Source organism: Brachyhypopomus gauderio, chromosome 11, assembly GCF_052324685.1.
Source record: "Brachyhypopomus gauderio isolate BG-103 chromosome 11, BGAUD_0.2, whole genome shotgun sequence".
NCBI classification, from domain to species: Eukaryota; Metazoa; Chordata; class Actinopteri; order Gymnotiformes; family Hypopomidae; genus Brachyhypopomus; species Brachyhypopomus gauderio.
In genome coordinates, this window is record NC_135221.1 from 20,988,007 (window position 1) to 21,004,284 (window position 16,278).

General features: G+C 39.9%; 1 protein-coding gene across 12 annotated transcripts in view; it reads left to right on the forward strand.

The window, feature by feature from the left end:
• Positions 1-13,819, forward strand: part of arhgef9b (Cdc42 guanine nucleotide exchange factor (GEF) 9b) — a 32,749-nt gene extending 18,930 nt beyond the window's left edge. For 4 of the 12 annotated variants that reach the window (XM_077022664.1, XM_077022675.1, XM_077022667.1 and 1 more), the window contains 8 exons: positions 280-459; positions 1,601-1,833; positions 3,167-3,296; positions 4,805-4,936; positions 8,294-8,537; positions 8,884-8,975; positions 9,709-9,778; positions 10,393-13,819. In XM_077022664.1, coding sequence (XP_076878779.1) covers positions 280-459; positions 1,601-1,833; positions 3,167-3,296; positions 4,805-4,936; positions 8,294-8,537; positions 8,884-8,975; positions 9,709-9,778; positions 10,393-10,574 — 1,263 coding nt within the window. In that variant the 3' untranslated portion in view covers positions 10,575-13,819. Of the gene's footprint in view, positions 1-279; positions 460-1,600; positions 1,834-3,166; positions 3,297-4,804; positions 4,937-8,293; positions 8,538-8,883; positions 8,976-9,708; positions 9,796-10,392 lie in introns of those variants that run through there. The other 8 variants (XM_077022669.1, XM_077022671.1, XR_013134130.1 and 5 more) reach the window with 7 other exon arrangements.
• Positions 13,820-16,278: the final 2,459 nt, after the last annotated feature.

A 16,278-nucleotide genomic window follows, 5' to 3' on the forward strand; every position in this document is an offset into this window, starting at 1 on the left:
GTGCAAACAGTGTCCATGATGATATTTGTGCCATGGATGATATTTAAATAGCACTGTATAAACATGACAGGCCAATGGCAAAGGGGGTTTTCTTCATCTGTCTCCAGTCGTCTCCTATATCTGTCTGCACTTTGCTGAATGTAAATGCTTTTCTCTGATGAATGTTTTTCCCTTTGGTTTTATAGCATACCGATGACACGCTTGTATCAAACTATGTCAGTGTACGGTTTACTACAAGTCAATATTGGCAATGAGTTTCAGTTTTCTCTTTTTGTGAAGGGCTACTTGAGGCAGTGCAGGAAGAGGATAGACATGTTCAATGATGACCAGCTGAAGGTCATTTTTGGAAACATCGAGGACATATACAGATTTCAAATGGGATTTGTTAGGGATTTGGAAAAGCAGTACAACACAGAAGAACCACATCTCAGTGAAATTGGACCATGCTTCCTGGAACATGTAGGTACCTTAATGCATTCCTGCACTGTGCCGCCGCCTTCATTCATTCATTATGTTAATGAGACCACATGAATAAAACATTATACGCTATTAATAAATTCCTTAAAGCCATTATACAGTTTGATTAAGGTTAGTATGCTTGATCCCATTATTGAAAGTTGGTTCAAAAACTGATGGTGGACCAGATGTTGGATGTTCTATTCAGTTGAGTGACAACAACAGCTCAATAGTCCTCAACTTAGATAGCTGTAATCTTGAGTTTCAGGTTCGATTCTTAGATTATGTTAAAAACATGACATTCTGGAGAAACCCTACCTTTTCATTAACAATCCTGAATTATGATGGAGCATAATAGTGCAGAGGTTAACCACTGTACAAGGCTGCAAATGTATTTGCCCAGTGTAGATGTGGATGAACTTAGGTTTCATCTTGGATAACTGCCAAAATCGCTGCCCTTCAGCTATGTGCGGCTAATCCTCAGTTGCAGTATGAGGGTTACGTTTTTAGGATTAGCGCTTAAGTTTGCTTAGCCTTGAATTCCAGACACTAGCATTGTCTGGGCCTGCAACGCTGAGGCAGTGTTAGCCATCCTTCAAAGTGAAAGCACGCTTTAAGTATAAAGTATCTGGCTTTGTTTCAGTGCCAACATGCAAATGACAAGCTTCAGAAACACAGGCTGGTCCTTCTGTCTGATTCTTTGCATCAAGCACTTTAGAAAGTGGCTCTGTTGGTTTGAGTGGAATACTTCAGAAATGTGACAACACTGAACATGAGCGCCTTTGACTATGGTGCATCCATTCTCATCAGAGTGATTGTATGGCCACGCTGTCAGAGTTTTTTTTTTGATAAGCCATTGTTGATTTACAAGTTGTAAATGGCAACCAATTCATTTTTATGTGTTTTTATGTCATTTCTAAAGATGTAATTTGTTTAAAAAAATTTATTTTTATTTTTTTAGTACATTTTTTTCCTTTGAATCAACCATTCTTCCATTATTAAGGATGTTTCTGGTACACAGTCATAAATTAGTACATTTCAGTCCAGCTGTATAATGGAATGTGTAAATAGCAGCTGTTAGCGAAGCTCAAGATGCTGCGTTGGTCCAGTGCTAATGGCTACACATGTTCTTTCTGCTTTACAGCAAGATGGATTCTGGATTTACTCTGAGTACTGCAACAACCACCTGGACGCGTGCATGGAGCTCTCCAAGCTGATGAAGGACGGGCGTTACCAGCACTTCTTTGAGGCGTGTCGCCTCCTCCAGCAGATGATCGACATCGCCATCGATGGCTTCCTGCTCACGCCCGTTCAGAAGATCTGCAAATACCCTCTGCAGCTGGCTGAGCTCCTGAAGTACACCGCGCAGGAGCACAGGTAGTGCGAGCGTGTGGGCACAAGCTGCTGGCACTCGTGCACGTGCCCTCGCACGTGTACACGCAGTGGAAAAAACATTCACACAGCTAGCAGCTTTATCACCCAGTGAGCTATTTGTGGTTCAAATCAGATGAACGAATCACTAGCTGTAGCTGTATGGTTTAGATTATTATTGACATAACCTTAAATAGACGTTTAAATATGATCTATTAATACTGTATACGCACATACCTAAAAGCCTATTCTATACTTAGAATCATAGCTGTTGTTATAGTTCACAAAGCTTCTGTTTGCTGTGCTGTGGAGACAGAATTACACTGTGACTCCCACCCATAATGCTTCTTCTGATTTAATTACTGATATGTCAGACTTTCTGCAAAGCTCAAAGGAACAAAAGCTCAGTCTGCACTGGCCCTAATTCACAGAATGCTTTCCAATTAATCCTTATCAAGCTCAATTTCCTGGTGTCATTTCAAATCAAACGCGAGCAGCTTTGTGGTTTGACAAAGGTCTAAACATTTAGCCAGACATCCCCTGAAACTTCTCTCCCAGCTTGCGTTTGTCTGCGACATCTACATTCGGAGCCGGTCGCCCAGAGCTGGAGGTTTTTCCTTTTAAAATGGAAACATGTGGAAAGGCCAGCAACAGTGGCCAAGTTAACCCCGCCTCCTGGCCTCGTGCATCATATATTTAGCAGTCGGTGAGGTCAGACAGACGGTATTGTAAATGAACACAACACGGATATGTAGAGAGCCACCCAGTGGTCCACTGACCCGCCTTCCCCCAGTGGGTCGTCTGTACGCCGCCGGCCCAGAACAATGGGACAATGGACGAGGAGCTGTCCTCGCTCATTGTCCATTACTGGTGTGAAGTGCGGCCGCTAGCATCTGATCTTGAGCCAGCGTTATTTATAGGCTGTGCAGACGGAGCACGGCTGTGCCAGGAAAACTCAAACGGCTCACCCACGACGGCTCGCGTGATGCCTGGCACACAGACTGGCACGCCACTGGCAGGTCCACTGTGCTTGTTTGTCCTGTAGGTGGCAAAGGAGGCTTTAAGGAAGGTGGTTTCTACAGGCAGGTTACATGGGTGAAGTCAATGTAATAATACGGCAGAAAATAAATAGAAGGACCTATGAAGATTCTTGTCTCATCAATGCATGCTTATGCAGTATTTATTGCGTTAATTAGACATACGCGTTAAATCGGCTGCTTGATATTGATATTGCATCGCATATGAAAAGCTGTTTTATGTATTTAATAGTTCATTTGTTGCCACTGGAACCTGGACGTGGTCCTGACGTGAAGGTAAACCGTGGTTGCTCTTTCCTCAGCGACTACCGCTACGTGGCCGCAGCACTGGCTGTCATGAGGAACGTCACCCAGCAGATCAATGAACGCAAGAGGAGGTTGGAGAATATTGACAAGATAGCGCAGTGGCAGGCGTCCGTGCTGGACTGGGAGGTGAGTCTGCACCGCTGAAGACACAAGACCCCGCTCACCATGGCCCAGGTTTACCTGTTTAATAGGAGATAGGCTGAGGAGGTTGTCATTCATGCATTTGTCTATGACATTTAGCTACTATGAGCATGCTGATTTGGGTCCTATAAAGCACTCATACACATTGTTGTTTTCAGCCTCCAAGTTTTTAACACATCCATCAAATATCTACCCTTTTTTTGATAAAATTTGTATTAGAATCATTTTCATGTTCTCATGTGGCCACTCCAACATTTTTGCATTTTTGCTTTTACTGACATTTTGCTGACGTTATGACATTTTGACATGCTTTAGTCACTGTAACATTGTAGAGCTGACATATTTTCTTTCAGATTCTTTTGACTTCAATTTTACAATTTTGCAAATAAAAACACCTGCTATAATTCTATGAACTATATATAATAACTAACACCTACTACCACTATATTTTTATTACCCGGCAACTGTGAGTCTTAAGACTGTCATTGTTCAAAAAAAATTCAAATTCCAGTCTTGCAGGCTTTCTTAGCTAATTAAACTTGGATGGTTATTTGAATGAGTGGCAAAATCATGGCAAAATGATACTACAAATCTGGTCATCTTCATTGAATATTAGATTACTAAAGACTACTAAAATTAGACTACTAAAAATCAGATATCTCTAGTCAAGAGTTCCTCCACAAGTTAATGTCATTTCACTGGAAGAAGTCTCTGGAAATTTTACATATGTACATTAATATCACGTTTCCATTTTTGCATTATTATTTTAAAAAGGGTTGTGTATAACTGAAACACTGTTTCCTGCACACTATCTTGGAAGACTCCTCGGCCATCATTTGCATGAGATCTGACTTGACTTTGATGGAAAAACAGATGGTGAATTTAAATAAGCTGCCAGTCTGTCCCAATTCCTCACACCTGTATGGATGGCAAGTCTATTTTTTGCCATTATACTCAAGCTTGTCATGAGAATGCTTCATCAGTGTCAGAAGGATAATTGAATTCCCCTCTCATTCCAGAGGGGTCCGGTTAGAACTGAGTGTGTCGGCTCTCGTATCTAAAGAGCTTGTCACACGTTTCAGATCTAATCTTATTACCTATCGGCGTGGTAAGGGCCTGCCACCAGTGACTGTCTGTGACAATGCCATATGCGTGAGAGCAAGCTGACAGTCTATCCCAGGATGGTCCTGTCATTACCATTTCCAGATGACTCACAGAAGACACAGAGATGTTTGCATGTGCCTGGAGATTCTGGTCTTTTTTTCTTTTCTATTTCCATGTGTTGATTTTTTGTTCAGGGGCTATTCGGTATGGGCTATGAGAACAGAATGCTTATTCGCTCTGACATCTGCTACTGAGACAAACTGAGAACCCCTCATCATAGAATCTAGATTGAACACATAAATCAAGAAATTACATTTCAATACCTTCTCAAGTTCAAGATCATCTTCAATAAACAGATGTGGTGAACTAAGTGGCGTTCCTTCGTGCAGGGCGACGACATCCTAGACAGAAGCTCTGAACTGATTTATACTGGGGAGTTGTCCTGGATCTATCAGCCTTATGGGCGGAGTCAACAACGAGTCTTCTTCCTCTTTGACCATCAGCTTGTTTTATGTAAAAAGGTAAGGCTCTTAATCACAAGCTATCTTAACCAATAATAGAATAAGCGTACTTACTACAGTACATTTAGGTGGTTTAGAGTTTTGTATTGTTCATAGTCCAATTGGTTTCAATGAACACAATGATATGAAGCTTTAAAGTCATATCCATCTGGGCCAAATCCATCTATGAGTATTTCATCAGTGGAATATGTATGCTTTAAAACATAAAATAAACAGAATAGGTTTGGATTTGGACCTCAGAATCAAGTCATGTTAACCCTGAAAATGCATGCATGTAGCATGTAACATACATTGCATAAGGGAAAGGTCTTGCATAGTAACAGGAAAGAAAGGCTCTTCATGGTGTGTGAGCACTGGAAAATGGCTTTCTTTACTACAGCAATCAGGAAAAGCACCAAAGGCTACTTCCCATTTAAGTGTTGTGATAACCCGTGCTCAGCAGGCCGGTTTGTTGCAAATTATGAGCCCAAAGCTACTTGCTGTGCCTTTAAGTGTATACAGGGTGTCACTCCCCACTGAACCACAATGGTCTTCGTTTCATCCCCATTATGGTTAATGGCTAGTCATCTATAATGATAATGGAGGGAATATTACTTGTAAAGCCCATCAGTGAAACTAAGATGGGGCCAGGATGTTCCCAGAGTTTATAAACCTCAATAATATGTTAATACAGTAGCTGTGTCTGTGTCCTGCCTGTGGACAAGCTGGTCACACCTAACGAATGGAAGTTTCTGCTTGTTGGGATCTCAGCATCTCATTAGTAGACCTTAATTAACATAGATGCACAAATGAATCTCTGGATGTAAACATGGTTGGCTGTGCGTTTCTGCATCCATTCCTCTAACCCCCCCCCCCCCCCCCCTTCATCTTTGACGGATGAATTTCTTTCCATCGGGGAAATTGTGGCCTGCTTTAATATTGCCTGCAGCTACTGTTTATTTGGAAGAGTCTTCAGGACACTTTTGATTATGCAGCACAAAGCTTTGTTCCGTGTTGTTTTTTTTATTAGCTCAGGCAATCCAATATGTGTAATGGTAGTCTCTTGGGCATGGTGAAAATGGGCCTACTTTTCTCTCCTTTTCTACCAATCAGTGGCTTATAAACGCTGAACTGGGATATCTCCCCCATGTTGACATCAGCCCCGCAGACAGATGTAAATACTTTTATGAGACAATTAGGCTGCTTTTCAGTATTTCATTTACGAAGCTTTTGACAGTGATTCAGAAGATGCTTATTAAAGCTAACCGACAGGCAATAACGTGCATGTCAGCGTTCGTAAGCGGTGAGTAATTTTGCTTATAAAATCACTGTTTATAAAAAAAGAAACAAACAACAAAACTCTGTATTTGTGTTTAGCAACTTCACTGGTTTAAATTGCCTGCCGTGTGAATGAAAATCAATCTTCGTGCTCCAGATAGAGCGATTTGCATAAATCCATGCTCATTAGCCTGCTTGTACTCACCATGGAAGTTTTGAAATTCCTTTGCCGTGACTGTTCTCTCTGCTCACCTGAGCGCAAGAGTGAAAAAGAAAGAAGAGAAAGAGATGTCTGAAGTGTCTGATAACAGTGTTTGGTTTCTTGAGCTAGTTTTGTTTACTTCTCTGAGCACAAAGGAGGTTACTTTTGTATTTAAATTGCACACAAACTATTTTGTGTGCCATATTTTACTTGTTTTCTGTTTCTGTCAAAGTATACTATGGAGCAAAATCTCTCTGAAGCCTTTTAATAGTTGAAATGGTACACCTGACAGTAGCAAAAATTATGCGCTATATTTAAAATCCTTTCAGTTTAAAAGTCTATCTTATGAGAACAGAGAACAATTTAGTTGAATTACTATTAGTTCTAAATTGTCTGTCTCTCATGAACCGTCAAGACAAATATTTTGCAAGGTGATCAGAAATATTGTGTACATATACAGTATATATACACAGCCACAATCAACAGTTATAGGTCCTTATGGTAGGCCCTTATAACAGTTATAGACTGAATATAGCAGCACTATATATCTGGACTTTCATACATACTTACACACACACACACACACACACACACACACACACACACACACACACACACACACACACACACACACAGGGGCGTAGCAGCAAATTCTGGGTCCTGTAAACTCTCAATGTCAGTGGACCCCTTTAAATGCCAGTAAACGAGGCACATGAGCAAAATGGGCCCCTCTCCCTACATGGGCCCTGGGTAGTCACGTCCACTTTTACCCCCACTTCCACGCCCATGCACACACACAGTAAATAAAACAAACACACTTTTCACAGACAGGTTATGTGGATAAATGTGAGTGTTTAGGATTAATCTCAAACTGTAAAGCCCGTCAAACTGTAGATTAATAAGCTGCGTGACAAGTTAAAAGACAAGTGAGGTAACAGTTGCTCCTTCACACTATTTATATAAATGTGTTTAAATGGGAATTAAGTGGGAATATCAAGTGCACTTCATTACAGCAGTGTAAGGTGTAAGGGAGGCTACATGCCTCCATCCTCCCACTAAGGATACTTCAATTGGTAAAAATAGCTTCTAAATCTCTTCTAAAGAGTGCTAACTGTGAAGAGCTGTCAGAAGAAATGGAGTCTAAGTAAAAGATGACCTTTAATGCTGGTTTCAGAGTAGTCCCCACAAACACTAGCCTAATTCGTGAACCACAAGAAAAACACCACTGGACTCGGGTGAGCACCTCCAACATCCTGATCAAGTAAAATACACAATCCTCATTCACCTGCAAATTCATTTTAGGAGAATGAATGTATGAATGGTGTTGCTTCTTATGTCCAGATTACAGGTAGTGGTAGCGGTTATTGCAAAGTTAAAGATATAATAAAATGATTCTGGAAAAAATTTTCATGATATGTTTTTAAAACGATATGTTTTAAAATATCTAATCAGATTTATGACACCCATGTTGTATATATACTCCCTGGAATTACACCTTAATGAAACATGTAGCTTGTTATAATTTCTATATCAAAATCACACTGTTTAGTATCAGCCAGTGGAAAATGGGCTTCCTCTCTTGAGTTCTGGCTGATCTCCAGGTTTTTCCCTGGTGTTTCCCATCCCAGGAAGTTTTACATCCACACCCAGATTTCTGTAAACCTCCCCTGCGACAATCCCGACTGCAAAAAGTTCTCTGACAAAACCGAATCAAACTGAACTGAATTGTCCGATTCATTCTTTCAAATGATTGGGAAATGATGCAGCAACAGTAATTGCGCAGAAATGTGGCGGTTTACGGAGACATCGATCCCACGAGCCCACTCTGCCTGAGCCGCAGGGTTCATTTTCTATATTTCCTCTTTTATTAATGCGTTTGACGTCTCCGCCATTGGCAGGACCTGATACGGCGTGACATTCTCTACTACAAAGGACGCATCGACATGGACAGGTATGACGTGAGGGACGCCATCGATGGGCGCGATGACGACTTCAACGTCAGCGTGAAGAACGCCTTCAAGCTGCACAACAAAGACACGGAGGAGATCCACATTTTCCTGGCCAAGAAGTTGGAGGAGAAGATCCGCTGGCTCAGGGCTTTTCATGAAGAGCGCAAGATGGTGCAGGAAGATGAAAAAATAGGTAAATGCAGAGAAGACCCAATTTTTATATTGGTCTTCTCTCTTGTCTCTGGAGAACCCATGCTGACTGCTTATCAAAATTCTGTGGTGTGTGTGAGAAAGGCTGTATTGCATACACAGTCCCTGCTTTCAGATACCCTGCTTCAGGTACTCCAGTCAGCATTCTAATACCCCTATTCCTTCAGGTTTTTACATTAGCTCAAGCCTCTTGCATGCCTTTAGAACCTTCTGCTGTTCAGACCTAATATCACTATGCCTGCTTCACAAACTACTGACTTTGCTCAAAGTCATCAACTTTCTGATTGATCTGTCTCTTCATTTATTTATTTACTTCATATGGACTTCAGGCTTTGAAATTTCTGAATACCAGAAACGGCAAGCAGCCATGACCGTGCGTAAGGTGACCAAACAGAAAGGTGAGGCACCGAAGCGATATCAGGTGAATTCAGTTATTTTTCTACTCTTTAAGATGAGATCCTGTCTTATCATTGCTGTTAAGGCCTATTGCAAGGAACCCCACAGCTCTGTAGGTACTGATATCCTTATTCCCCCTTTAATCTTACCAAACTGGAGAGGAAAAGGCTGTGACAGACATAACTAAATATCCAAGTTCTTATTCTTCTTTGTTGGGTGTTCCCAGTGATGATAGAAGCATTCTATATAAAAAAAATATAACCACACTACCTCTGTGGGTTTTGTTCTTACATATATACGTATATATATATATATATATATATATATATATATATATATATATATATATATATATATATATATATATATATATATATTATAATCTTTTCCCCCCTTTATTTATCTGTTGATGTTTTCAAATCACTAATGAGCATATAATCAGTGATCAAGATGCTGGTCTTTTGACCTCACGTTACTTGATAAATGGATGCGATAGTTGGAAATATTTAATTAAACATCAATGAAAAGACAGATGAATATTTGTGCATGATGATATAATTTTCTCTAAAGAACAACACAAAGTGGTAATGTTTTTAACCATGTAGTCGTGTGTGTGTGTCATCTGTAAAGTAAAAAGTAAAGCATGAACATTGACGTTTCTATGGAATGATCTTTAAAGTATTTTGGATAATACTTTTTTACTGTCATATTTACACCTTGTTTTGAAATCCATTGTACTTCACTGACAAACGGTGAAGTATTTTCTTGAATTTGCAGATTCATTTATAGATATCATCTTGAGAAAGAGGGCCATATTATATGGACATGGTATGAAAATGATAAAGGTATATTTATAAGCGTTCTATGTAGAGCTAAACTTTCTCCAAGATGCCATGGCAACTGTTGTCAGGACAGTTCTATATCAGAGTGGGCAGTAGCACCAAAGCTATTGCTGACACGTTCATAAACGCATCCTTGGACTTGAATGTTTGTGGAATTTAAGATGCACAGGACTCAATAAAAAGTCCTTCCCAGCCAAGGTAAACAAGCAGTTGATCTTAAAGCATGTTTCCATGCTGCAAGATTGCTGTGTTTGTTTTTTTCCCCCCCCAAGATGCCATGGCAACTTCTCGATTTTTTTAAACAACAAATATCAATTGTCCAGATTGATATTAGTACTAGTTGTAGCGTAGTTGGGATTATGTAGATATGCTTTAAGATTTTCTTCAAAACCCCAGTAACTTTGAAAAGTAACTTGTCCTCCTCAAGTCTGTCAGTGCTGTAGCTAAGTGTGTTTTCCTGTGTAGTGTGTGTTATGTGGAGCATGAGTTCTAATTTCACAATGGCAGTGAGGGTTTGCCTCTCGTAGTAACGTCTGTCTTTCGTTGTCCACCCTCCCCCTGTTCTCCTTGTCCCCTCTCCTCTGCCTATGCGCTGCTCAGGTGTAAGCCAAACCAGGTATGTGTCCCCTTCGTCCCCGCCCCCCCAGGAGTCCACCACCCAAGGACAGTGTGTACTCCCGGATGACTTGACACAGTTGGACATATTTGAGATTCAGCAACCTAGACGGAGCCAATCTCCCTTCTGGCAAAATTTTGGTAGGTTAGCATCATTGAAAAAATAGCTGAAATTGCAGCTTTTATTCTGGACTACTGTGTTCTGGATGGCACTTCAAGTGAGTATGCCACACTGTGGATGGACAATAATGAGAGGACAAATGGACTCTGTTCTTCTGGAGATGAAGGCATCTCTAAGCGTCAGTATCCCAGGAATGATACATTCATTCATCCATTTTGTTTTCCCAAGAGTCACCTCTGCTATGGTTAACGGCACAGGATATGTAACTGTCTCTAACTGTTTTGCTTTATGTACAGTTGGCGTTCACCTTGTAGGATTTAAGGGCAATAATAAAGACATAATTCATCCAAATTGGCTGACATAGCTAACAATAGAATAGAAGCTAGTGGTAACCATTAGCATGAGCTAATGCTAAAATGCTAACAGGTTTCTCTATGATTCACTTATTGTTAGCAGGAGCAGCAGGATTCAGGGGAAGGTTCCTTAGCGGTATAATCCAACAGTATGAACTATATGCTGAATGCTGTCCTTCAAGACAAAATAAGACACCAACTGATACTCCTTTCTCGTTTCTGATCATGTTCTGTGGTGATTGGCAGCAGAGGGTTGAAGTTGAGCTGCCAAAGATTTCAGCTGTAAAACACTCTCTGAGGGTGAGAACGTTGGCTTTGGGGTTTTTAGTGTTTCGTTTGGAGGTGTGCCACGCAGGTGGATCTAGGGAATGTCAGTTTAACATGACAAAAGCCTTCACCAAATCTTCTGAACAGGGTATTCATTTACTTTTGTTTAAGGTGACTACCCATTATGAATTTGTAGTTTGTCAAAAGGTTTCTTCTTTGTGCCAAAGTCAAGTTAAACAAATACTGTAGATTTGTTGAGTGTCTGACTGACTGATCAATTCCAGATCTTATTTGAAGCACTTTACTCAGTGTTCAATTATAACATCTTGGTAGCATTGTTAAGCATAACATCACACACATAATGCTTGGATATACTTTTGATAGTTGCTTAGTTCTGTCTTTGATATTAGATAATGAATGTTAAAGCAATGTTAAGACATAATGGTGGATAAGAATTTCATATAGAGAGAGTGAATTCAACAATACAGCTTGAAAATTTGTTTTATGCTGTAAGCCCACATGATAAGACAAACACTGAAGTTTTTCTATGTCCACTGAGTTCTTGTTCAAAACTATATTTCTGATATTTTTGTCAAAAGAGTTATTTTTGTTTGTATTGTATCACCACACTCTAATGAGCACAGTCAAATCATTCATAAAATTTGTATTTAATAGTTTTTTATTGTCTATGTCTAATAGCTGCACTAAATGCTATTTATCACACTTCCTGATAACGTAAATATGAATAAAATTACAATTTCATGTACAGACTTGGAAAAAATGGATTTCCCATGTATCAAATCTGGTTGCATTATGCACCATGACAAATGTGTATGAAAGTTCATTTTTGCCAAGAACTCTTTGTAACTTTGTGACTAAGAACATGGACTGAATTTGTCTGCTGGTTTGTTGTGTGATTGGCCTCGGAAACAGAGGAAGGACAGCAAATCCCTTGAGTATTTAAAAGTCCCTACAACATTTGCAATGACTTGTTGGTGACTCTTGATATTTAATGAACTGCATTTTACACGGCACAATGTAGAAGTAATCTCTTGGAGGTGATGCATCATTTTGTATAATATGGACTAATAAGCATAGATACCCATAAATAAATGTGATAAATTGAAATATCAAAATATATAACCTTTTGATGTTAAAATTAATGCAGATGTTTTATTTTGTCCTCATTGTTTATCACTGATTTCTGGATTGATATGGTCTGAGGATTATAGTGTGCCAAGATTTCTAAAGAGTATGAAACAATCACTTTTGGTTTTTTTTTTTTCCCCAAATCCTTTACGACATCCTGGCGTGAGCTGCTGTGGTTCTGTGGGGGAGCCCAGCTCAGGTTAAGCCCAGAATGGGTTCAGATCTTCTGGCAGCTTGCAGGGTGTGAAGCCTGGATGTCATTGATCAGTGCCTTGCAGCACTGAACTGCTGCTCAGTACCCGAGCCAATGAAATCTGCATCTTTCAGTTCCTAGCTGCTGGTCTGTTTCCAGAGTTCCTGGCTCTGCCACTGGGATGTTTGTTTCGATGCTGTCACGTTCGATATATGCATGCGCGCGACAAAGCGGTGTGTGGCGTCTGTCGACGTGTCACCAGGTCCATAACAGTCAAGGTTCACGAGGTGCCAAATGAGATTTTTATTTAACTGACCTCCCTAAGAGCAGCAGTGCTTTGTCATAGATTATGAAGCTGGCATTTTATTTAGGTGAATGAAAAAAGCTTCAATCATATAAAATATACTTCTAAACTGAATTAATCAAATAAACCTTCATTCACTTAGGACCATGCAGCTTGAACTTGTATGTAAGATAAATATCAAAAGATCACATATTTGAAGTATTTTAAGTATGAGATGTATTTTTTAAGTATAAGAAGTATTCTTCACAGGTGAACTGTATACTAGAGTGTAAAATTTTATATATGCATGGAACTGGCACAAAATTTGGGGTGCATGAGATATCAATTTATTTTTCTTCCATCTTTCTTCGTGCTTCTGTGAGTCCATATGCCTTACGCCACCTTTGAGACATCTCATTTAGTGAAGCAGCACCATAGGGAAAGATTGCCATGAAAGCGAGCACTTCCATGCTATATCAAGTCTTCACCCATGAAAGTGTTTTCAGTGTTGTGTTACTTGATGATGGTGTTTCTAAAAATGAGTGCAGTTCACAATCACGTGTCTTCATGCACATCAGCACACAGAAAACAGGTTGTTTCAGTTTGCCCTGTGATGACTCACTGGGTTTAATTTATCCATATTCTCAATGTAAAAATACTGCATTCATTATAGTCTGTCATTAAACCGACAGTGCAGTTAGACAGCATGAAGAACTAGAATTAGCAGTCTTTCAAACGGAGCTGTCCGTTGTGCTGAAGAGAGGAATGTAGGGACCTACTGACAAGATGGCAGCACATAAAACTGGTAAACTACAGCGATCTGCTCATACATCTTTTAGACTGATGTACTGTAGACTTGTAATTATTATTTTTTATTTACAGTTCAATTTACAAACAAATAACATCCACAGCCAGACAACAAATAGTTAATGTACTGTTCTGGTTTATAATGTATTTAAATCATTTATTTTGTATGTGTTGTGGGACTACCAGTGTAGTCCTAGCGGTGATTTGCCTAAATTGATGAATAAACTGTAATGATGGTGTTTATTTTAATGTTTGTGATATTTTGGCAAGTTTTTGACTTTTTGTGTATATATTGTGTACGTGTATATATTGTGTGTGTGTGTGTGTGTGTGTATGTTTGTGTGTGTGTGTGAGTGTGTATGTGTCTATATATATATATATTCATTCTCTTTTGCTAGTCTTAGACTTGAAAACAATTCGTAAACTGCTCTTGGCTGTCATTGAAGAGCACTTTTGACCTTATAACTTTATGTGTTAAGCTGCTATAAATGGATGTTGAATAAGTATGAGGCACACAGTGTAAGTCATTTCTGGCCACGATTGCCCTTTAATTTGACTTTAATTGCATTATTTATTTATTTTTTCATAGCATTGACTGTGTACACTTGGCATCAGTTCTAATTAAGGATATGTTTCATTGCATTAGCAGAACTGACTGCCAGCCCTGGGTACTTAGGGTCTATTTGTTCCAACAGAGTATTTTATCCACATCTTTGGGTACTGTTTTAGGAATCAGTCCTTCCCTTTATAAATTATATTTTTAAGTTCTTCAGCAGTAAACCTGATACAACTCACAAGTCTTATCTTTTGTTGGTGAATAATTTTTATGCAAATATTTTGTTGTAACAAGAAGCAAATGATTTTTCTTTTATTTGTATGATGCAATTCATTGCCATTTAAAGAAAAGATGGCATCAAAGTGTACTCCCTACACCCCCTTCGGGTTTAGAACTGATGCAACACGAGATTCAATTTATCCAGATGAATGAGTGGGATCTACGATATGGGGCTCAATTCACATATGCCCTTTGGCCTACACTGTTGGTAACTCATTTCTTTACACTTTAGTTAGTGAAGTGATATAATAGAAGCTACCCATAATACAAACTCACCTAAACCAAAAAGTGCATTGTAGTTTAACAAAGTTTGTTATCAATAACCGGAGTTTGAATATGTTCCTTTCTAACAGGATTAGTTGAAGACTTAGTGATTTCCTCTAAGTGATATTAAACACACAAGGATCTGATCTGGCCTTTTGTCCTAGGGGAGAAAAGCTTGGAGAATGACTCATGGTCTCATTGCTACCTTCAAAGCCCTTTTGATTGGTGAGTTATCTGACAGCCGAAAAGTGCCAAATGGACCAGTGCCGGGACCGTCTCGTGCCTGGGTGCCCCCCCTCCACATGCTGCTTCACAAGCTATCTTGCCCACACACCTGTGCTGTTGCTTCTGAGCCATAAGATAAGCAGGGACAGTTCAACGAACTGGCAGAAGGTTCCTGATAGTTAGCTGGAGTGATGAAAGTCTCAGTCAGTCAAATTAGCAGGGGAATAAATGTTTACTCTTAAAAAAACAACATTATAGGTTTTTACATTCTGATATGGACCTGAGCTATACACATTTCGTAAACATTGTGCTGAGAGCTTTGATATGGTCCTTGCTGTTCTGAGGAATCATGGAGAAAAAAACAATGAGATTAAAACTAAAATCTGCAAAGATGTGAGATAACGACCTGTGAACGTCACTTCCCTGTTCACGGAAGCACTTCTGCAGGGTTGCGCACGCCAGCCTCTGGTAGCAAACAGCAGTTGTACGTGCACCCCTGTGGCTGGTGCCTTGTTTTTCACAAGTACATCCTCAGGCCAAGAGTTGATAGATCAGCACCCCTATGCACCAAACAGGGACATTGGAGACACAACTCCTCCGCGTCACATCTCTGCGCCAGCCTTTAGTACGCTGTCCACTTCGGCAGAATCAGCAGAGAAAAACGCTGCAGTATGAAACAATATCTCACAGCAAAGACCCTTGTCTCCATATGACAGTTTCTCCCAATGCTGGGGTGGACTTAGGCCTAGACTTACATGGTACAATGTGACAGGCCCTCATCTCACCAAACTGTTGCAGTTGGGTCAGTGTTCCCGTACACCCGGGCCACTGGTTCTGCTTGTTTCAGTGTGGGCTGAGCAGGTCACCTTCATGTTTTGGTAACTGCCGAATTATAAGTGTTGGCAAAATGTATATATAAACATGTAAAACATTTTTACACTCTACACATGTTTTTACAGGTTGAACAGCTGATTAGATGACAGGACAAAACCTGATGAATCACAAAATTAGTAGCAGTAAGCAGTAACAGAATAAATCTATATACCACAGACATAAATGTAGTCCTGTCAAAGTATGCCAAAGGCACTACCGGGTGAGGACTGGCCGACAGTAAACACTGTCCTTCAGGCTGGCGGTGTGTGCATTTATACTATGACATCTTTTGTCAGATACTAAAGTGTAAAGCGGTCTGTGACTCAGGTGGTTTGCGTTCCTTAATGATTGCTTTGGCCTTACCGTGATGCCCAAGGAAATAGATGTCATCAGTGCCTGGCAAAGCAGGGCTGCTATATATCAAACTGATATGCTCCACCGTATATGATGAAAACGAATAGGCACCTTAATACTCAGGCAGCCGTCGTCGAAAGAAAAGCT